Source organism: Diaphorina citri, unplaced genomic scaffold, assembly GCF_000475195.1.
Source record: "Diaphorina citri unplaced genomic scaffold, Diaci psyllid genome assembly version 1.1 scaffold655, whole genome shotgun sequence".
Taxonomy (NCBI): domain Eukaryota; kingdom Metazoa; phylum Arthropoda; class Insecta; order Hemiptera; family Psyllidae; genus Diaphorina; species Diaphorina citri.
In genome coordinates this window covers 67,177-89,852 of record NW_007378088.1, presented here as the reverse complement: position 1 = coordinate 89,852, position 22,676 = coordinate 67,177, and the positions used below count along the sequence as shown (strand labels likewise).

Here is a 22,676-nt window from a genome sequence, read left to right as displayed (position 1 = left end):
CTCTCTCTCTCTCTCTCTCTCTCTCTCTCTCTCTCTCTCTCTCTCTCTCTCTCTCTCTCTCTCTCTCTTTCTCCTTCTTTTAAAGAAGAGGGAGAGAAGATTGTTTTGTGTTTTTGTGTTCTGGTGTAAAAAAATTTTGTCATCTCCACTAATACAATGGTAGAATTTTGGCGTCTCCACTACAAAAGGAGAAGTTTAAACAAAGCCCAACAAATCCACTTCTGTTTCCTGTTCGTCACCACTCAGACTTGTGAGGAAATAAAAGAAGAAGAAAAATAAGAAGAAGAAGAAAACGAAGAGGAAACTTATTTTTTCTCAAAGGAAAAATATGAATTTTATATCCCAGCATAAGGTTTTCCGAGGATTATGCTTTTCCTAAAAAAAAAAAAAAAAAAAAAAAAAAAAAAAAAAAAAAAAAACATTAAGAAGAGCGTCAAAGGCTAGAGCTAAAATTATTAAAAGATAAAGAGTACAATTTAGTACACATACCTATGTACCTAAGTGTACGATTTTTTCTTCGTTGTACGTAGTTCATAAGTAACGGTTTTTCTTACGATCAGAAGAAACGATGAATCGCACAGATTTGTCCGATATACATAGCACAGAAATCTTGCAGTTTCAAGTTCACACAAACGAATTATCATACAATCTAATCCTAAAAAAAACATAGCTCGTTTACAAGGTTTGCCACTTTGATCCCTACCACCCTGTATATAAAACATGGAATATTTTTCATTTCGAGAGAACTGTGAGTAGCAGAGGAAACTCAGTGGTGCGGTTCGGGAACAAGTCTTCATTAACTCAAAGGTCAGAGTTCATACCCCGGTTAAACGCTCGTCACAACCCCCGGATTATTTATGTAAACGAGGGTTTAATCCCAGCCGAGGTAAAGAAAGGGACATTAGTCCTCAATTTATTCAAGAATTCAACCAAATGAGAATGAGAATCATTTGAGAATTTCACCTGAGTAATACCATAACTGTTACTGATGGGATTAATAACTTTGGTTAAGCTAAGTTTTGTTCGGGTAAGTTGAGACTTTTCCGGTGAAGGGATACAGGATTGGTAGTTCTGGAACATCCACTATTTCTCTCTCTCTCTCTCTCTCTCTCTCTCTCTCTCTCTCTCTCTCTCTCTCTCTTTCTCCTACTTTTAGAGAAGATGGAGAGAAGATTGTTTTGTGTTTTTGTGTTCTGGTGTAAAGTTTTGTCATCTCCACTAATACAATGGTAGAATTTTGGCGTCTCCACTACATAGGGAGAAGTTTAAACAAAGCCCAACAAATCCACTTCTGTTTCCTGTTCGTCACCACTCAGACTTGTGAGGAAAGAAAAGAAGAAGAAAAATAAGAAGAAGAAAACGAAGAGGAAACTTATTTTTTCTCAAAGGAAAAATATGAATTTTATAGCCCAGCATAAGGTTTTCCGAGGATTATGCTTTTCCCGTTACTTCTGGTTTTGAGGACAATGAACAATCAAATAGTTAGGTCTTCACTTAAATTTAATGCTGTTTCAATTTATTGTTTTTGGTGTATCTGCTACTCCATTGTTTTTGCTTCTACTCGGTTCCTTGTTACATTCAGTTGTTGGTTTTTGCTTTAATTTTTGTTGTTTTCTTCAGTTGCTATAGGTGTTCCTTGTTATTGTTATTCATTAGGTATCGCATAGTTGTTGTGTTGATAAAGTCTTCAGATGTTCTAAGTTTTGCTTTTCTATAGTTGATGTTTCTTATGCTAGGTATGTATTAGAAGTTTATTACTGTTAACAATATTACAGTATCCTTTAATGGCATGTATTATTATTTTGAACAGAATCACAGCTAAAGCTGTAGTTTCATTTTACCAAATATTCAAACAAGGTATTAAACAAATGGCAAGTATTCTACCTTAATATGTGGGACATGTTCTACCCTATAATCTATAATATGTTTGAAATTCAATTATATGGAATTGCTTTTTCAACGTGAAAATTATTCGAGAAGTTGAGCTTTCCTCCACCTATTGTTTGGAGTTTTACAGAAAAAAATAGCTCTAACATTTAGCTCACTTTTATAAAGGAAAGCAAAAGCATCCATCTGGAACATACCTATTATTTGTAAGTAGCTAGTTGATATTCACCAAAATTTACCCGAAATATCCAGAGCACAAAAAAAAATCGTTTTTTTTTCTTTCTTTATAAAAAAAACTGTAACTGCCAAGGTCTTACCGTCCCAAAAGCGAAGATAGAAGGAAGACAGGAAAGGAGAAAGCCAGCCGTTCCGAGAACGAACATTTTATCATCAAGATAATATCCTCCGGGGCGGAAATCGAACCCGCGGCCTAGCGCTTACAAGGCAGACGGGCTACCAACCAAGCTAACTAGGCTGGTTTGATTAGAAAAATATCATCCTACGGTGCGTGCGGTGGTCTAAAAAATTTATAAGGTAGGTAGGTAGGTACAATAATGTTTTTTACTTTTTTTTTTTTCATTGCTGTTGTCCTCATTCTTTCGAGAAATAAAATGTCCAGCCAATTTAAATCAAATAAAAGTTTCATTAAAGAAGCATTTCATTCTTCTCTTCACATGGGACGTAGCCTAAATTACGATTATTTCTTTTTTCTTCATTAGAACACTACTCCCACTTTTCTATTTGGACAAGTAAAATAAAAAGACAAATAAATTTTAGAGTATTGTTTTTATCAATAACAATAAACATTGAAGATAAGACACTAATGAAACGAAAAAGCTTTTTTTGTGCAATGGCTAATATCACTTCTGGCTTCTGGTTCGCTGTCCTGTAATTACGTAAGACGTATAGGTAGGTATCTTCTTTTCTATTTCGATACAATCATATGAATTGCATTACGTAGTAGGTAGCTCTGTGAACTGTAGACCTCAGATTCTTTTGCCCAAGCTGAGTTTTATGTATGAATGCAATTCACATAGATTAGGTATTTCACATCAATTGAAATTTCGAAATAGAAAAAAAAAGAACCAGAAGGGATAGCATGTGTGTTGCACATTGGATATTCAACAAAAATACCAGGCGTTCATAAAAATCACTGCCATCTCACATTAACTTCACCAAGCCTGAGTGTTTTGGAAAAGATTGATTGCCCAGACTGCCCAGAAATCCAGAATGGATTCAAATTAAGCAATGGGAATTGTTGATTCAGTGATCCATTGGATGAATCAGCTTGCTATTGTGGCGTCGGTTGCTAACTCGTAAAAAATAGTCATATACATAAAGTCCCTATTTTCCTCAAAGTTCCCAATGTGTCTACATTCTTGAACTGAGCATGGACAAACCATGATTCATAAATAATACAGGGTTTCCCCTATTTCACCCTGACTTCGATACTTCGTGCTTAGAATTTAGATTTTACCTACTCCTGATTGATGGTACTTATACCATTGGTGGATGCAATGGTACCTATGATTGTCTATTTATAACACTGTCGATACACACAGTGATTTGATTTCTCATCATAATGATTAATGTTCAATTAATTTAATAAATACAGTTGAAACTGGTTTAACGGGGTTTTCTAAAGGGAACTTTAACAATGGAGGTCTTGTCGTCCAGAAATCGAAGAAAGAAGGAAGGAGGATATGATAGGAGAAAACTAGCCGGTCCTAGAACGATTCTTGTCTATGTAGTTAGGATAAAATTCACGGGTTCAATTCTAGCCCCACCTCCAGGTCAGTTAGGTATGAAGGTAGTCTTCTCATTTTTAAATGAGATTTTGAACAACAAATGGAAAAAAAATTAACTTCTTCTCAAATATCCAGTGATCTCCATTATCCAAGTTTGACTGTAATAATAGAATAATTGTTTCGTTTAGGGAAAAGAGCATCTTTCTCTGCACTGTAAACAACTTAAAAGTTGTATTCGTAGGTTGGTAAAAGTTAGGTAGGTACACTTTTCAAAAGAATGAGAGGTAGAAGTACCTACCTACCTATTTTGTTCCCATACAGTAGGTAGAGTAAGTAGGTACCTACCTACTTTGAACTTTTCAATTTCCTAAAATTCATCTCAGAACAAGTAGGTAATTTAAATATTTCTTGTACCTACTACTTTCTTTCCTCGTTTTTCTTCTTCTTTTTCTCCGTCTTCGCCTTCTTCTTCTTCTTCTTCTTCTTCTTCTTCTTCTTCTTCTTCTTCTTCTTCTCGGCCTTCTTCTTTTTAAATCCAAGTCATTTATTATTTCACTTGGAATATTATATTATTATTCTACATTCATATTAGTACACGTACTTTCAATTCGAGTATAAAGGGTGGATAATGGAAAAATACAAACATAAAACAAAACGTAATGCTTTCCCCTACCTAATATCTAAAATAAAAATAAAAACACATAAACAAGAGCCTCAAAGGCTAGAGCTAAAATTATTAAAAAAAATCGAGTACAATTTAGTATACATACCTACGATTTTTCCTACACATACCTATGTACCTAAGTGTACGATTTTTTCGTACGTAGTTCATAAGCAACGGTTTTTCTTACGATCAGAAGAAACGATAAATCGCACAGATTTGTCCGATATACATAGCACAGAAATCCTAAAAAAAACATAGCTCGTTTACAAGGCTTGCCACTTTGATCCCTACCACCCTGTATGTGAAACATGGAATATTTTTCATTTCGAGAGAACTGTGAGTAGCAGAGAAAACTCAGTGGTGCGGTTCGGGAACAAGTCTTCATTAACTCAAAGGTCAGAGTTCATACCCCGGAACCCCGGTTAAACCCTCGTCACAACCCCCGGATGATTTATGTAAACGAGGGTTTAATCCCAGGCGAGGTAAAGAAAGGGACATTAGTCCTGAATTTATTCATATATTTATTTTATTATTATTATTTAAGATATTTATTTATACAATTGAAGGAGTTTCTAAATAGGTAGATATATTTACGACAAAGTTCACCCAGAGCAGAAATTGAACCCACGAGCTCAATTAGTCATGGAGGTAAAGTCTTCTCATTAAGTAAGTTTTTGTTTCCAGCTGAATTTGATCGACAACTTTGCCCAAGATTGTCGCTTTGGTTACCTGGGAAGCAGAAAGCCATAATTTTGTTCGTTTAGACTTTGGAGTTTTAGAACCACAGAACAGTGTGTGCTTTCAATGGAATTTTCCGTTTTTGGTAACGAAATATTGAACGATTTCATATTTAAGTGGGTCTAATAAATTTGAAGTCATGCTCGTAGAGGGTATTGATTTCGTTATTTCAAACAAAGCATTAAAAAGTGAGAATCAAAGGCACCAAACAAAACAGGAGCTCTTGAAACCGTCGAAAAAGTGGGATGACTGGAGGGAATATCCTAAGTCCTAATTATTTTGCCTGTAGTAGCATCGGTGAATAAAATTATCTCCAATGCCACTTACTCCCTCTTTTACCCCTTTGTTTCGTTCGACGTAATGTAAGGGTAATTATTGATATTTCCTACACGACTTACACTCAGGTAGGTACTACCTACCTGTTAGCACACAAATAGTTTACATCAATAACTTCAATTTATTCTATACATCAGTATGTTTGGCATTTCCTATACGGTCATTTTTACCTATGAACAATAATTTACCTGGAACTTCATTAAGACATCGTTTAAACCAGGAGTTCCCAAACTGGGGGTCGCGGGATAAAGACAAATCCCCCTAACTCATAAGGGGGGGGCATATACCTACTGATATCATTTCGTCCAAATTGGAGTGGAGAGCAAAGCACATAGAAAGAAAAGTTAAGTTAGGGGGAAGCGACTAATTCAAACCGCATAGAACTCAGAACAAAAAGCTCTATGCTCTCTGCTCTCCGCTCTACTCTATTATTATCCTAAGGAACGATCGCAAATCGCATGCTGAACAAACGCCATGAAAACACTGAACATCCCGTTTGTTTTATTATTATTGAGAGGGGGCGTGAAAGGCTCTCGTTTCAAAAGAAAGGGGCCGTAGTACAGAAAATTTTGGGGACTACTGATGTAGACCCTTAGGTTAAAGTTAATGTATCGTGTGTTCTGCAGAATCAAACCATCTGCACGTTTACTGCATGGAATTTTTAAGTAGACAGGCAGAATGTTTAAGTTGGTACGTTGGTAGTACTTACCTAAACCTAACTAAGTAGAAAAAATATTATTACATAGGTAATAGTAAACAAAAACCCCTACTCGGGTATTAATATGAGGTGGTATACAAAAACTCATGTAACTCCTTGAAAAAAGGATCTATCTGCACGTTTACTGCATGGAATTTTTAAGTAGACAGGCAGAATGTTTAAGTTGGTACGTTGGTAGTACTTACTTAAACCTAACTAAGTAGAAAAAATATTAGTACATAATAGTAAAAAAAAAAACCCTACTCGGGTACTAATATGAGGTGGTTTACAAAAACTCATGTAACTCCTTGAAAAAAGGAGCTGTCGACATGATTCATGCAGAACAATATTGCGGATCCAAAAATGCAATAATCTGAAAAAGGGCAAAAGTCGACTTTCGTCCTTTTTTCAAACAGCCTCTCAAAGAGTCTTACCTGTATCTAGATATTCTATAGGGCAAAAGTCGACTTTCGTCCTTTTTTCAAACAGCCTCTCAAAGAGTCTTACCTGTATCTAGATATTCTATGTTCATAGATGAAAAAAAAAATTGGACCCATTGCAATACTTTCTCATTACCTTGTATAGGTTCCCTATACGTAAGGGTAATAGAAAGTAAAAATCGTTTATTCCTACCTGGTCTTCAATCTGAGTGACTTCATTTCTATAGTCGAGAATTTCATTGAGCGCTATCGATGTCTGTACAATCAGCGCCACTATCGGGATGAACGGCAAAATGAGGAACTGCAACCTTCGGCTGCTGTCGTAAGCGGGCGTCTTTCCGCCGGGACAAAGGAACCCGGTTTTCTGGGTGGTCCAATTTTCGGCGGTCTCCACCGAACTCAGACTGAAATTGGATAGGCTGTCCTCGTCTGATTGCTTCTGACTCATGATCAGGTGCTGATGAGATGTGCTGATCTGAGAACACAAGACAGAGAGATAGTATTCCACATATATGTAGGTAAATTCTTACAAGACTTCTGCTTCTTCTGCTGTTAACATTAGTGTGTATTATGTTCTTGAAGCTAAAAAAAAAAAGAGAAAGCAGGGATAAGAACACTGCCAGATGCAGTAATAGTAATACGTACATAGGTACCTGTAGTGGAAAGAACAATCTCTTGGGTAGGTAGGTACTTATTAACATAATATTATTTAGGTCACAGTTTATTATTTCCCCATGAGACAATGAAAAATGGTAGGTAGATAATACCTACATATCTAGGTAGGTACTATAATACTATTAGTTAAGAGTCCTCCATCAAAATGGTTTTAAAATAATGCTGTGACAACCACAAATCTAGGTAGGTACTATAATACTATTAGTTAAGAGTCCTCCATCAAAATGGTTTTAAAATAATGCTGTGACAACCACAAATAAAAAAAAAAAATGTGAAAAAGCTCTCAGCTTCACTACAAATAAATATCCATATTTTTAATTCTTCTTTTTTTTGGAGAGGTTTGACAGAGGGAACTGTAACTGCTATGGTCTTATCGTCCCGAAATCGAAGAGAGAAGGAAGACAGGATAGGAAAAAGCCAGCCGTTCCGAGAACGAACATTATCCCATCAGGATAAAATCCGCCCCGGGCGGAAATCGAACCCGCGGCCTAGCGCTTACAAGGCAGACGCACTACCAACTAAGCTAACTAGGGTGGCTATAATTCTTCAAATTCGAGTTCGATGTTTGTTTCATCATGAATTGATGATTGATTCGGAGAAAAAAAAATCCATCCCGTTTTTTTCTCCCTCTTTCCGGGGGAAAAAATTGAGTAGGTACACCAAAGTTTGTTTATTGTGTTCCTTACATAATCTCTCATTAAATAGGTTAAGGTTTTTTATTTTCCGGTAAAAAACTTTCGTCAACACTTTGGCGCCTTGGAGTTTTTTTGATTCTGAAGGAATAAGAATTTTAATTGTGCTGCTTGAAACACAATTAAAATTCCTTAGCTACATAACTACCTAGGTATAGCTACGACTTGCGAGGTTTCTTTTACGAAGGTATTGAATATTTTAATCTCAAAAGTTGTTATTCTTCAATCTCGTTTCTTGTCCTATTTTCTCTCTCAGTTTCTCGATCTCTCACCTTCTGATTCCCAAAGCTAAAGAGATTCTACTTAGGGCGAGAGAGAGAGAGGGGGGGAGAGAAAGTGAGAGTGAGAGATAGAAAGAGGATGAAAGAGAGAGAGAGATGAAGAAAGAGAGAAAAAGATTTCTCTAAGCTACATTTTATTCTACGTCTTGTACATATTGACTTAAACTCGAACCCAAATTGGGAGCACTAGTATAGAGAACTGGAATAACCGAGGTCCTAATATCGTCCAAAAATCAAAGGAGAACGGTATAGGATAAAGCCAGCCGATCCGAGAATAGAACTTTTAGATATACTTCCCTATCTTTTGGTAGCTTTCAAAACAACATATTTGACCTAGGTAGCGCTTTTCCGACAAGCACAACCTAGCCAATACCTCTATAGTCTCCGGGACATGGCGTGGATAGGTTAGTGTTGTGTATTTTGCAGGAGACACGTCACGATGAGTTATTGTTATGACGGACATGAAAGCTTTTCACTTCACCTCACCCCAAACCCGACATAATAAATGTGCGAACACCATCTTCATAAATAATAGGAAAACCGGGAGACAGTTATTATAAAACGCAATAGTGTCGAAAGTATTATCTCACACCTAGCTAGTTGTGGAGTTTTCTTTTTGCATAACAAACTATCAGTCTGGACAAAATCATTAATAGTATTAACAGATACAATGTACCTGGTACAATGTACCAGTGGTACTTATGTAGGTATTTGACATTATTAAAATTCCCTTTTTATATGCTTTGAATGAAGAAAAAAAAGGAATAGTCCTAATTGAGGAATGGACTTTTTTCTGTACATATTTATCTACAATAAGGAGTAGGTATTTTGTTGAAAAAAAAAAAATTGGGTTTAATACACCCCGGCTGGAATTGAACCCACGTCCTCTTATTCACCAGGCGAGCGTCTTGACCACAACTCCAACGCATAAATGTACGAACACCATCTTCATAAATAATAGGAAAACCGGGAGACAGTTATTTTAAAACGCAATAGTGTCGAAAGTATTATCTCACACCTAGCTAGTTGTGGAGTTTTCTTTTCGCATAGCAAACTATCGGTCTGGAAACAAAAGCATTAATAGTATTAACAGATACAATATACCAGTGGTACATAGGTATTTGACATGACACTATTAAAATTCCCTTTTTATATGCTTTGAATGAAGAAAAAAAAGGAATAGTCCTTATTAAGGAATGGTCTTTTTTCTGTACATATTTATCTACAATAAGGAGTATTGTGATCAGTAATTTAAAAATTACTTTTTGTTCTAATAAATATACAAAAAGTTAAAGTAATTAAGGCTCAGCCAATCTTGTTCAGTCCCACTTGCCTTTTTTTTTACTTTGTAACCTCTCGATGGCGGGTTCGATTCCCTTCGGAGGTGAATTTTATCCTGATCAGATAAGGTTCATTCTCGGAACGGCTGGCTTTCTCCTATCCTGTCCTCCTCCTCTCTTCGATTTCGGGACGATAAGACCTCCGTTGTTGACAGTCCTCTTATCAAACCTCTTCAACTTCTTCAAAAAACAATAACTAAACCTAACAAGAAAAAAAAAAGTCCCAATTCCCTTCTAAAACGGGCCAGGTGGGACTAGACAGGAATACAAACAATACAAAGAGAAAGTTCGAAAGCTTTGTTCATGACATGTTGTTGACATGTGTGACAAAGGCCAAACTCTCTCTCTCTTCTCTCTCTCTCTCTCTCTCTCTCTCTCTCTCTCTCTTTCTCTCTCTCTCTCTTTCATGTGGTTAGCTCCATCCTTTTTCATCTCATGTGTGGTCAGTTTTACTTTTTCCCGACTAGACATTCTGACAGACCATAAAACACGAAAACACAATATTGTCTTAACTTTCAAAGTAAATATTACCTTATTAGCTCCCTCGGAGGAAAAAAATCCCCCTCTCTCCAGGGAGAATTATTTCATCGTAAAAAATTATGGGACATAATTATGGGGATATTGAGGAGAGACGGAGAAACCGGGACAAAACGCACCAGGTAGCATGGTTATTATGTTGTTTCGGGTGTCGTGTGTCAAAAAACCCTCGGGGCAGAAGCTCCCAGCTTGGGGAGAAAGTTTAATTAAGGGGAATAAGGGGGAATGAGTTTTTTTTTTATAGTAAAAAGTCAATGACGTTTTCATTATTCCATTATTTGTTAGGTTTATATTAGACAAGGTTCATTATTCCAAACTAAGAGAGAGCCTTTTTTTTTAAATAAAAATGTTTATTCCGTGATACAAACAAAATTACCTACATCTACGCATACAGGATGGTATAATTCCAAACAACTGCCTACTGACCATGTACGCTGTAACTTTACTGCTTTATCACTTAAGTTTTTTTTTTTTTTTTTTTTTTTTTTTTTTTTTAAGATGTTCTTGATCTTTTTTTTTTTTTTAAGATGAGATATAAGTATCTTCCTATTAAAGAAAAACACATCAACTCTAAATTTTTTGAAAAGATTAAATTTATATTGTAGTGTATCATAATAAATTAGGTATAATAGTATTTTATTTATTTTACACATCGTCAACTAAACTACGTATGTAGATATTCTTCCTTCTCTCTTCGATTTCGGGACGATAAGACCATAGCAGTTACAGTTCCCTCTGTCAATCCTCTTCAAAAAGACCATGTACGCTGTAACTTTACTGCTTTAACACTTAAGTTGTACCAAGACTGTTGACTATTTTAAAACAATTTATTTGTTCAAGCAAAGGGCACACCGTATTTCAAATTGGTTACACCGCATTACAAAAGGTTGGGAGCTCCTGTCCTTTTTAAAACAATTTATTTGTTCAAGCAAAGGGCACACCGTATTTCAAAATGGTTACACCGCATTACAAAAGGTTGGGAGCTCCTGTCCCAAGGACCCTAAGGTAAAAGTTTTGAAAGCCAGGAGTAGGGAGAGGAGGAAGAGGAGAAGGGATGGAGAAGAGAGAGGAGGAAGGGAAGGAGAGAGGAGAAGGAAGGAGAGAGGAGAAGGAAGGAGAGAGAGAGATAGAGAGAGGAGAAAGAAGAAGAGAGAGGAGAAGGGAGGAGAGAGAGGAGAAGGAAGGAGAGAGAGAGAGATAGAGAGAGGAGAAAGAATAAGAGAGAGGAGAAGGGAGGAGAGAGAGGAGAAGGAAGGAGAGAGAGAGATAGAGAGAGGAGAAAGAAGAAGAGAGAGGAGAAGGGAGGAGAGAGGAGAAGGAAGGAGAGAGGAGAAGGAAGGAGAGAGAGAAATAGAGAGAGGAGAAAGAAGAAGAGAGAGGAGAAGGGAGAGAGAGGAGAAAGAAGAAGAGAGAGGAGAAAGAAGAAGAGAGGGGAGAAAGAAGAAGAGAGAGGAGAAAGAAGAAGAGAGGGGAGAAGGGAGGAGAGCGAGGATAGAAGGAAGGAGGGAGAGGAGAAGGGATGGAGAAGAGAGAGGAGGAAGGGAAGGAGAGAGGAGAAGGAAGGAGAGAGAGAGAGAGATAGAGAGAGGAGAAAGAAAAAGAGAGAGGAGAAAGAAGAAGAGAGAGGAGAAGGGAGGAGAGAGAGGATAGAAGGAAGGAGGGAGAGTAGAAGAGAAGGAAGAAAGAGGGGAAGGAGAAGGGAGGGAGGAGAGATAAGGAAGAGAAACACATCAATACCTACATGTGTTGATTGTGTTACGGATGGCACTCTCCAGAGAGAATAGGGCAAAACTTGGGAGAGCATGAGAGAATGAGAGAGAAAGAGAAAGAAGAAGAGGAAGGGGAGATAGGGATGAGTATTGGAGTTTTGACGTCTCCACTAACAAAAGTGTCGATTTAGTGTCTATCCGCAGCAACCTCTGTGGCCGAGTGGGTCTATATTATTGCCGATCAGTGGCACCAGAATAAAATGGGAAAATCCTGCGATACCCTAGGATACCCTCGAAATTGTGAAGAGGATCTCAGATTCACCGCAAATAGAGATCTTTCATTTGAACTGAATCGAAAGTTGTGTCTATGGTTCCGAACTTTCAGGAAAAGTGAGAGAGTGAGGCTCTTCGATATTACTAGGTATCAACTATATTACTTTCGATATTACTAGGTATCCACCTACTTACTGCATCAATTAAACTCTAACTTATACTTTTTCCCGGGACCCCCCCCCCCCCTGGATACGTGAACCTTTGAGGTTGAGTTTACATGACGGAGTCCAGAGGGAAGATAACTTCAGGTGAACACAAAGACCCGAATAAATCAAAGTTGAATTAATTAGAATGATTGGATAAAACGTAGATACCTATGTTATAATTATAACCAAAGGCCAGCAATTAGCCAACCATTAATGTCGTTAGGGAGGATGAAAAAAAAAAAAAAACTTGACAAAACCAGGGGGAAATGATAAAAGGAAAGAAAAAGTTCTTAATATGTATATTGTATACTCTATGTATAGTGATGTTATTATTAGCTTAGGCGTCTTGAAACTTTCCTCGGATAACCTCAAGCCGTAACCTAGATATTTACGAGCTCTTGTAACACGTTCACTCCCATACCACGCTACTATACGTCCCTGATTATAACAATAAAACCAGAACAACTTGTTGTAGTCCAAATTACATTACCTATGTACACTAAAAGCGATCGTATCTTGAGAACCGTCTCAAAATGGGGGGGGGGTTATAATTATTAAGTGAGCTAGAAGAAGGATCAGGAATATCAGGATCCCTATATGTTTGAATTTATCTCAAAATCAAAACACAAATAAAGAGGAATATGCGAGTACCTATATTTTTTAAATGCCAAATTTCAACAAAATCAGAGTAGGTAACAGGCGAACTACAGGAAACATCATCTCAATCACAATTTCTTTCTTTCTTCATTTCTCCGCTGAAATGCTTCCTCTCTCCCCTGCTGGCATTGTATTGTGTTCAATATACATGGACTCTAGATTGAGGCCTGCGGCAACGCACGTGTTGAAACGAAAAGAAAAATCTCGATAGGAAAAGAGTGAGTGAGTGAGTGAGTGAGAGAGAGAGAGAGAGAGAGTGAGAGAGAGAGAGAGAGAGAGAGATGGAAAAAGGAAAGGGAAAGGACATAAACTAATGGCCTCTGACAGTCATAAATATCATTTTGAGCTTAGGATTATGTTTACTTAAAACCTGCATAGGGTAGGGGGTGATAAAATGGCCATTAGAGGAAATAGGGGAAGGGGGCTAACAGAATGGACACTGTGGGTCACAGGCAGTTAGAAGGTAATTAACCTTTAAACTAACCCTTGTAAATGAAAGTTATGATGCTACTCTGAATAAATTAAATAACGTTTTAGGTACATACCTACCTACATACGTACATACTACTGTAAATTTATAATACGATATTTATGTGGGTGAATGAAGAATCCACAATTCCACAGGTGTTTATAAGACACGAAAAAAGAAATATAAAAATCATCCCTAAAGAAAATTTAGCTAAAATAATAAACTAGGTATAAATAAGAGTATTTATTTTGTCACAAATTTCGTTCCCCAATTAATACACCTGACGCCTAGCTAAATTTTAAGACTTGATTAGAACTTGAACCACCAACCTCCAGATCCGAAGTCCACCGCGCTAACCACTAAACCACTGAGTTACATTATTGCCGATCAGTGGCACCAGAATAAAATGGGAAAATCCTGCGATACCCTAGGATACCCTCGAAATTGTGAAGAGGATCTCAGATACACCGCAAATAGAGATATCTATGTGCCAGCCTACTTAGCTTAGTTGGTAGTGCGTCTGCCTTGTAAGCGCTAGGCCGCGGGTTCGATTCCCGCCCGGGGCGAATTTTATTCTGATGGGATAATATTCGTTCTCGGAATCTTGATTGTACTGACGGTCCTTTGATCTTTTCACACCTGATGTGATTGCCTGGGCCACACTTTGAGATGAAAGTTACTTCAGTTGGACCTGGCAATCTGGTTAAAATTAATCCGAAGTCTATAATAATTTTAATTATTGACGGATCATGATGTAAATTAAATATTGACCAATTATTGGTTAATACATATTATTGGGTAAAGAATTATATTGCTTAATGCTTAATCTAATCGCGTTCTTTAATCTCAAAGCGCGGGGCATAGTAACAACCTATTAAGAACATTATATAGGAATCTATTCGAAATTATAAACGGCTAATGAGGGCTCAATTTTTATAGGTAATGCAAATAATATTACCTACTACAATTAGGTTTCTATAGGTAGATACATACATAAATGTAGACAATTAGTAATTTAGTAAATTATTTCTTTGCAAATATTGCACTCTTTAGGATCTCAGAAACAGTTGTACAGACAGATCAGAATAACTATGTATACATATACATATTACATAAATATGTTCCATTAATATAATATATTATGTCTTTATGAGGTCTTTGAATACTGAGAATAAAGGTCTTTATAACAACAAAGATAATAAATTATTCATAATCTTTTCTATGCTAATACTGTTGCAAAAATATTCGTTTTCGTTAAAACTTGTAAATAATTGTAAACCTCTATATTTTCGTTATGAAAGATGGATCAAACACTCAGACATTTCCCAGAATGATACTTATTGGAAACTGTTGAACCACACATTGAAGCAAATATGATTGAAAAGGGTAAAGGTGTGAAAGTCTTGCCGAAAGATCAAAGCAACATGTCGCGAAAATAGAAAACACTAGGGAAATAATAATGGAATGTAGTAAAGATAGGTAAGGAATGGGACGGGGTTTTTTAAGGTTCGAATACCTATGAAAGGAAGAGAAAGAGAGAAGAAGGGAGAAGAGAAGAAGGACTCAGTAGGAGGAAGAAAAAAGAAGAAGGAAGAGAAGGAGGAGAAGGACTCAGTAGGAGGAAGAGATGAAGAAAGAGGAGGAGGAGTAGGTGAAGAGAAGAAGGACTCAGTAGGAGGAAGAAAAAAGAAGAAGGAAGAGAAGGAGGAGAAGGACTCAGTAGGAGGAAGAGAAGAAGAAAAAGGAGGAGGAGTAAAAAAAGAAGGTGGAGAAGAAGGAAAAGGAAATGAAGAGGATGAGAAAAAGGAAGAGAAGGAGGAGAAGGGAGAGAAAGAGGAAGAGGAGAAGGAGGAGAAAGAGTCAAACAGGATGAATGATGTGAAGTGGATGTGACACGTAATATTATATTTTTCAGAGGAATATTTTCCTGAAAAAAATTGTAGGGTATAGGTCAAATGAGACGCCACTATTTACCTGTAGCCTGTACCTATAAGGTTAACTTGTGCGTCAAAAATTTCTGGATACCCTGTGAAGGATGAAAATCGAAAACACCTGGATTTTCGAAATTTCGAATTTTGAAAAATGACCTCCGAGATTATAGGATTTTTTTAATGGTTTCATTATGACGTTTCGAACAGAAAACTGCCACGTTTTTTGAGCTTTGAATTTCGTGATGTAAAAGCAATTTGGATTGCAGCCTGCCTGTCATAATTGTAGCAAAAGATGTAATTATTTTACTTTTTATACGTACGAAAGTTCCACCTTTTCTGAATTTTAGTTTACATAAAAAGAGATCTTGAATGAGAAACAACCAAGAAAGCGCAAAACCAAGGACGGTAGTTTTTATACGAACCACAGAGAATAAACCTTAAAATTAAGTTAGGAATCATGAGTGCGATAAACTTTAAACAGTTTAAACTAAGATTATATTGCACGATACACTTGAAAATCAGGATGATTCCAAAAAATGAGTTCATTTAATTTAGACTAGATCTCAATACATATAGTTCGCTGGGTACCTTATTATTATGTAATGTTGCAAAGCCTATGTAATGTTCCTCAATACTACAAAGTCAACCTTAATACTGCAAAAATTTAAGGAAATTTCAATGTATGGTATATTTATAATTCAAAGTCGGTAATCCTAAATGAGTCGAACGCCAAAATACTTTTATTCCAGGTTTGGGAAAAATCATGTCATTTTTCTACAATAATATCAATTGCAAAAATTTGGCTCATTCAGATTTTCATGAGGGAAAAATCAATAAGAATTCATCCATATTATTGGGTAAAGAATTATATTGCTTAATGCTTAATCTAATCGCGTTCTTTAATCTCAAAGCGCGGGGCATAGTAACAACCTATTAAGAACATTATATAGGAATCTATTCGAAATTATAAACGGCTAATGAGGGCTCAATTTTTATAGGTAATGCAAATAATATTACCTACTACAATTAGGTTTCTATAGGTAGATACATACATAAATGTAGACAATTAGTAATTTAGTCGAAGTCTATAATAATTTTAATTATTGACGGATCATGATGTAAATTAAATATTGACCAATTATTGGTTAATACATATTATTGGGTAAACAATTATATTGCTTAATCTAATCGCGTTCTTTAATCTCAAAGCGCGGGGCATAGTAACAACCTATTAAGAACATTATATGGGAATCTATTCGAAATTATAAACGGCTAATGAGGGCTCAATTTTTATAGGTAATGCAAATAATATTATGTACCTACCACAATTGAGTTTCTAGGTACATACATGTGTAAATGTAGACATAATTAGTATTATTTCTTTGAAATTATTGCACTCTTTAGGGGACCAAGTTCTTTGTTTCATACTAACCTCTACTGAGGATCTCAGAAACAGTAAAGTTGTACAGACAGATCAGAATAACTATGTATACATATACATATTACATAAATATGTTCCATTTGTGATCAGTAATTTAAAAATTACTTTTTGTTCTAATAAATATACAAAAAGTTAAAGTAATTAAGGCTCAGCCAATCTTGTTCAGTCCTACTTACTTATCTTTTTACTTTGTAACCTCTAGATGGCGGGTTCGATTCCCTTCGGAGGTGAATTTTATCCTGAACAGATAAGGTTCATTCTCGGAACGGCTGGCTTTCTCCTATCCTGTCCTTCTCCTCTTTTCGATTTCGGGACGATAAGACCTCCGTTGTTGACAGTCCTCTTATCAAACCTCTTCAACTTCTTCAAAAAACAATTTTAACAAGAAAAAAAAATGTCCCAATTCCCTTCTAAAACGGGCCAGGTGGGACTAGACATTCTGACAGACATCTTCCTAGCCCATCTAGAAGTGGGTTAGAATTAGTATGAGTGAGTCAGTTACACAAGGGGCTGTATATATTTAGGATTATAATAGTATTTTATTTATTTTACACATCGTCAACTAAACTACGTATGTAGATATTCGAATAAATATATTTTGTAAATACACAATTAAACTCAAAATGACTTTTCAGAATTTTGAAGAACTTGATTGTACTGACGGTCCTTTGATCTTTTCACACCTGATGTGATTGCCTGGGCCACACTTTGAGATGAAAGTTACTTCAGTTGGACTTGGCAAAATTAATACGAAGTCTATAATAATTTTAACTATTGACGGATCATGATGTAAATTAAATATTGACCAATTATTGGTTAATACATATTATTGGGTAAAGAATTATATTGCTTAATGCTTAATCTAATCGCGTTCTTTAATCTCAAAGCGCGGGGCATAGTAACAACCTATATGCCCGCACCATTAGATTTGAGTTGAGGCTCTGCCCAAGATAACTTTCTTCAGTGGAAACTTGGGCCTTTTACTAACATTACTAACAAAAAATGTGCCATTGGACAGTGAGATTAGGTTCGGCCTTTCCACTGATGATAAGATCACAAGCGGAATTAGGGGACCTTTTAATTTAAAATTAAAGTTACTTACATGACCAAGAATTTCTAGATTTTCTTTAAAGTTTCAAGAGGTAAAGATAGGTAAGGAATGGGACGGGGTTTTTTAAGGTTCGAATACCTATGAAAGGAAGAGAAAGAGAGAAGAAGGGAGAAGAGAAGGACTCAGTAGGAGGAAGAAAAAAGAAGAAGGAAGAGAAGGAGGAGAAGGACTCAGTAGGAGGAAGAGAAGAAGAAAGAGGAGGAGGAGTAGGTGGAGGAGTAAAAAAAGAAGGTGAAGAAGAAGGAAAAGGAAATGAAGAGGATGAAAAAAAGGAAGAGAAGGAGGAGAAGGGAGAGAAGGGAGAGAAAGAGGAAGAGGAGAAGGAGGAGAAAGAGTCAAACAGGATGAATGATGTGAAGTGGATGTGACACGTAATATTATATTTCTCAGAGGAATATTTTCCTGAAAAAAAAATGTAGGGTATAGGTCAAATGAGGCGCCACTATTTACCTGTAGCCTGTACCTATAAGGTTAACTTGTGCGTCAAAAATTTCTCGACACCCTGTGAAGGATGAAAATCGAAAACACCTGGATTTCCGAAATTTCGAATTTTGAAAAATGACCCCCGAGATTATAGGATTTTTTAATGGTTTCATTATGACGTTTTGAACAGAAAACTGCCAAGTTTTTTGAGCTTTGAATTTCGTGATGTTACCTGTAGCCTGTACCTATAAGGTTAACTTGTGCGTCAAAAATTTCTCGACACCCTGTGAAGGATGAAAATCGAAAACACCTGGATTATCGAAATTTCGAATTTTGAAAAATGACCTCCGAGATTATAGGATTTTTTTAACCTGTAGCCTGTACCTATAAGGTTAACTTGTGCGTCAAAAATTTCTCGACACCCTGTGAAGGATGAAAATCGAAAACACCTGGATTTTCGAATTTTGAAAAATGACCTCCGAGATTATAGGATTTTTTTCATGGTTTCATTATGACGTTTTGAACAGAAAACTGCCACGTTTTTTGAGCTTTGAATTTCGTGATGTAAAAGCAATTTGGATTGCAGTCTGCCTGTCATAATTGTAGCAAAAAATGTAATTATTTTACTTTTTATACGTACGAAAGTTCCACCTTTTCTGAATTTTAGTTTACATAAAAAGAGATCTTGAATGAGAAACAACCAAGAAAGCGTAAAACCAAGGACGGTAGTTTTTATACGAACCACATAGAATAAACCTTAAAATTAAGGTAGGAATCATGAGTGCGATAAACTTTAAACTAAGATTATATTGCACGATACACTTGAATATCAGGATGATTCCAACAGATGAGTTCATTTAATTTAGACTAGATCTCAATACATTTAGTTCGCAGGGTACCTTATTATTATGAAATGTTGCAAAGCCATCCTCAATACTACAAAGTCAACCTTAATACTGCAAAAATTTTAGGAAATTTCAATGTATAGTATATGTATAATTGAAAGTTGGTAATCCTAAATGAGTCAAACACCAAAATACTTTTATTCCAGGTTTGGGAAAAATCATGTTTGTCATTTTTCTACAATAATATCAATTGCGAAAATTTGGCTCATTCATATTTTCATAAGGGAAAAATCAATTTATTAGAATTCATCTACCTACAAAATGAACCAGATATACCTACAGGATTCAAATTCAAAATAAATACTGTAGTAATAGAAAGTAATAATAAACGTGTACACACCTTACTTCCATGACTGCTAGAAAATCCTGTCAGATTTTCCAATTGAAGAGAAATCATCCTCAAAAATCTACGCGTTTGCAACATCCAACTTTCCATAATTTAAACTAAACAAAACGCACCCAAACACAACACAAAACTATAAAATTAACTCTAATTACATTGTAATTATGATAATCTATTTTTTAATTAGCTATTAAGTTAAAATAAATAAAGGTATATTATGGCTTATGGTATAATTACTGATTATAAAATTGTAATACGAACTCTACGGAGTTTTATTAATCCTTTATTCAAAATCCATATGTCCTTAGTTGCTAAGAAAAGAATGTGTAAATTGAAAATAGTATTTATCTACATTATAGCACTGGGTGCAGGAAAAACATAATGATGCGAGTAAGCTTTGAGGAGTACTCCGTCAATGATGGAACTATTTCATAGTTGACATTGAGGAAGCAGTAAACTTTCAGAATTCAGACCATGAGGGTAGGTATGCTGTCGTGTTATTTGTTTTAGAATTAAATATAAGCTCGACCGATTTGATTGATAGTTCAATAAAACGAACACACTAGATTCAATATAACGAACACTGCAAGTTCAATATAACGAACACTACATGTTCAATAAAACGAACACTACATGTTCAATATAACGAACAAAGCAAGTTCAATATAACGAACACAGCAAGTTCAATCTAACTAACACTGCAAGATATAACGAACACTGCAAGTTCAATACAACGAACACTGTTAGGGTATGAAATACACGACACGAGAGAGTATACAAGTTAAAAACAATCTCATTTTTGAATGGTGTTCAACTATGGGGAAAAACAACCTGAACCATATACTTACGTGGAGCAAAGGGAACTGAGATTCTATCGATTGGAATAAATTGCTTGAGCAATAAATAAGATCATAAAATCTGGTTTTAATTTTAGCTATAGAAATCTCCATTCAAAACAGAAAAAAAAAAAAAAAAAAAAAAAAAAAAAATCGCCAGAAAAACAACAAATGGAAACTGTGGAAATTGCTTTGGAAAAGTATTTTTTCCGAAATCCCATTGAAAATCAAATAAAAAAAAGTACGTAAAACCTCGAATCAAAGTTTCCCATCGAAAATGGGATAGAGAGAGGGAAAGAGATGAATTGAACTTATTTCCCTTTGATCTTCCCAGAGAGAGAGAGAGAGAAAAGAGCCAAAGAAAAAGAGCAAGAGAGAGAGAAATGGAGAGAAAACGGAAGAGAGAGAGAGGGCGGGAGAAAGAGAAAAATAAAGGTCATACCATAACCCTCCCGACATAGGGCGGGAATCGAACCCGTGGCCTAGCGCTTACAAGGCAGACACGCTACCCACCAAGCTATCTAGGCTGGCGAATTTTGTACTATAGAAATCTCCATTCATAAATATCTCATTACTAAAAGACTTATCTAATCTCAAGTTTCAATATTCAATAGGAATAGAAGTATTAAGTACATTAGTGGCATGACTTAGATGTGTAAAAAATATTATTAGGTAAAAAAAAAAAAGTGTAATCCAGGATCTATGAAATAGCAATATTCCATACCTCGGGTGGGATTGAACCCATGCCCTTCTGTTTACCAAGCGAGCGTCTTGACCACTACACCACCCAGACAGACAAGATGAGATCTCGTGTACAAATAACAGTCGAAAGTCTGAACAACCCAAGAAATACCCGCACCATTAGATTTGAGTTGAGGCTCTGCCCAAGATAACTTTCTTCAGTGGAAACTTGTGCCTTCTACTAACATTACTAACAAAAAATGTGCCATTGGACAGTGAGATCCCTTTGGTTCGGCTTTTCCACTGATGATAAGATCACAAGCGGAATTAGGGGACCTTTTTGAAATCTCGTGTACAAATAACAGTCGAAAGTCTGAACAACCCAAATACCCGCACCATTCGATTTGAGTTGAGGCTCTGCCCAAGATAACTTTCTTCAGTGGAAAATAGGGCCTTTTACTAACATTACTAACAAAAAATGTGCCATTGGACAGTGGTTCGGCCTTTCCACTGATGTTAAGATCACAAGCGGAATTAGGGGACCTTTGGTTGCTACGAAAAGAATGTGTAAATTGAAAATAGTATTTATCTACAATATAGCACTGGGTGCAGGAAAAACATAATGATGCGAGTAAGATTTGAGGAGTACTCCGTCAATGATTGAACTATTTAATAGTTGACATTGAGGAAGCAGTAAACTTTCAGAATTCAGACCATGAGGATAGGTATGCTGTCGTGTTATTTGTTTTAGAATTAAATATAAGCTCGACCGATTTGATTGACAGTTCAAAAAAACGAACACACTAGATTCAATATAACGAACACTGCAAGTTCAATAAAACGAACAAACTAGATTCAATATAACGAACACTGCGAGTTCAATATAACGAACACAGCAAGTTCAATCTAACACTGCAAGATATAACGAACACTGCAAGTTCAATACAACGAACACTGTTAGGGTATAAAATACACGACACGAGAGAGTATACAAGTTAAAAACAATCTCATTTTTGAATGGTGTTCAACTATGGGGAAAAAAACAACCTGAACCATATACTTACGTGGAGCAAAGAGAACTGAGATTCTATCGATTGGAATAAATTGCTTGAGCAATAAAATAGGATCATAAAATCTGGTTTTAATTTTAGCTATAGAAATCTCCATTCATAAAAATCTCATTACTAAAAGACTTATCTAATCTCAAGTTTCAATATTCAATAGGAATAGATGTATTAAGTACATTAGTGGCATGACTTAGATGCGTAAAAAATATTATTAGGTAAAAAAAAAGTGTAATCCAGGATCTATGAAATAGCAATATTCCATACCTCGGGTGGGATTGAACCCATGCCCTCCTGTTTACGAAGCGAGCGTCTTGACCACTACACCACCGAGACAGGATAGAAGTATTAAGTACATTAGTGACATGACTTAGATGTGTAAAAAATATTATTAGGCAAAAAAAAAGTGTAATCCAGGATCTATAAAATAGCAATATTCCATACCTCGGGTGGGATTGAAGGATTGAACCCATGCCCTTCTGTTTACCAAGCGAGCGTCTTGACCACTACACCACCGAGACAGACAAGATGAAATCTCGTGTACAAATAACAGTCGAAAGTCTGAACAACCCAAATACCCGCACCATTAGAT

The 22,676-nt window shown here is 36.0% G+C and overlaps 1 protein-coding gene and 1 long non-coding RNA gene across 2 annotated transcripts in view; one reads left to right on the top strand and one right to left on the bottom strand.

Moving 5' to 3' along the window:
• LOC103510900 overlaps positions 1-20,445 on the bottom strand; it is a 54,502-nt gene extending 34,057 nt beyond the window's left edge. Inside the window, exons 1-2 of the mRNA XM_026824841.1 lie at positions 19,501-20,445; positions 6,704-6,985 (exon numbers count right to left, since the gene is read on the bottom strand). Of these exons, the coding sequence (XP_026680642.1) occupies positions 6,704-6,985; positions 19,501-19,596 (378 nt within the window). The 5' untranslated portion in view covers positions 19,597-20,445. The remainder of the gene's footprint in view (positions 1-6,703; positions 6,986-19,500) is intronic.
• On the top strand, positions 13,955-17,999 carry LOC113468143. Its single transcript, XR_003391996.1, has 2 exons — positions 13,955-14,818; positions 17,864-17,999. It is a non-coding gene; the product is annotated as an uncharacterized LOC113468143 (long non-coding RNA).
• Positions 20,446-22,676: the final 2,231 nt, after the last annotated feature.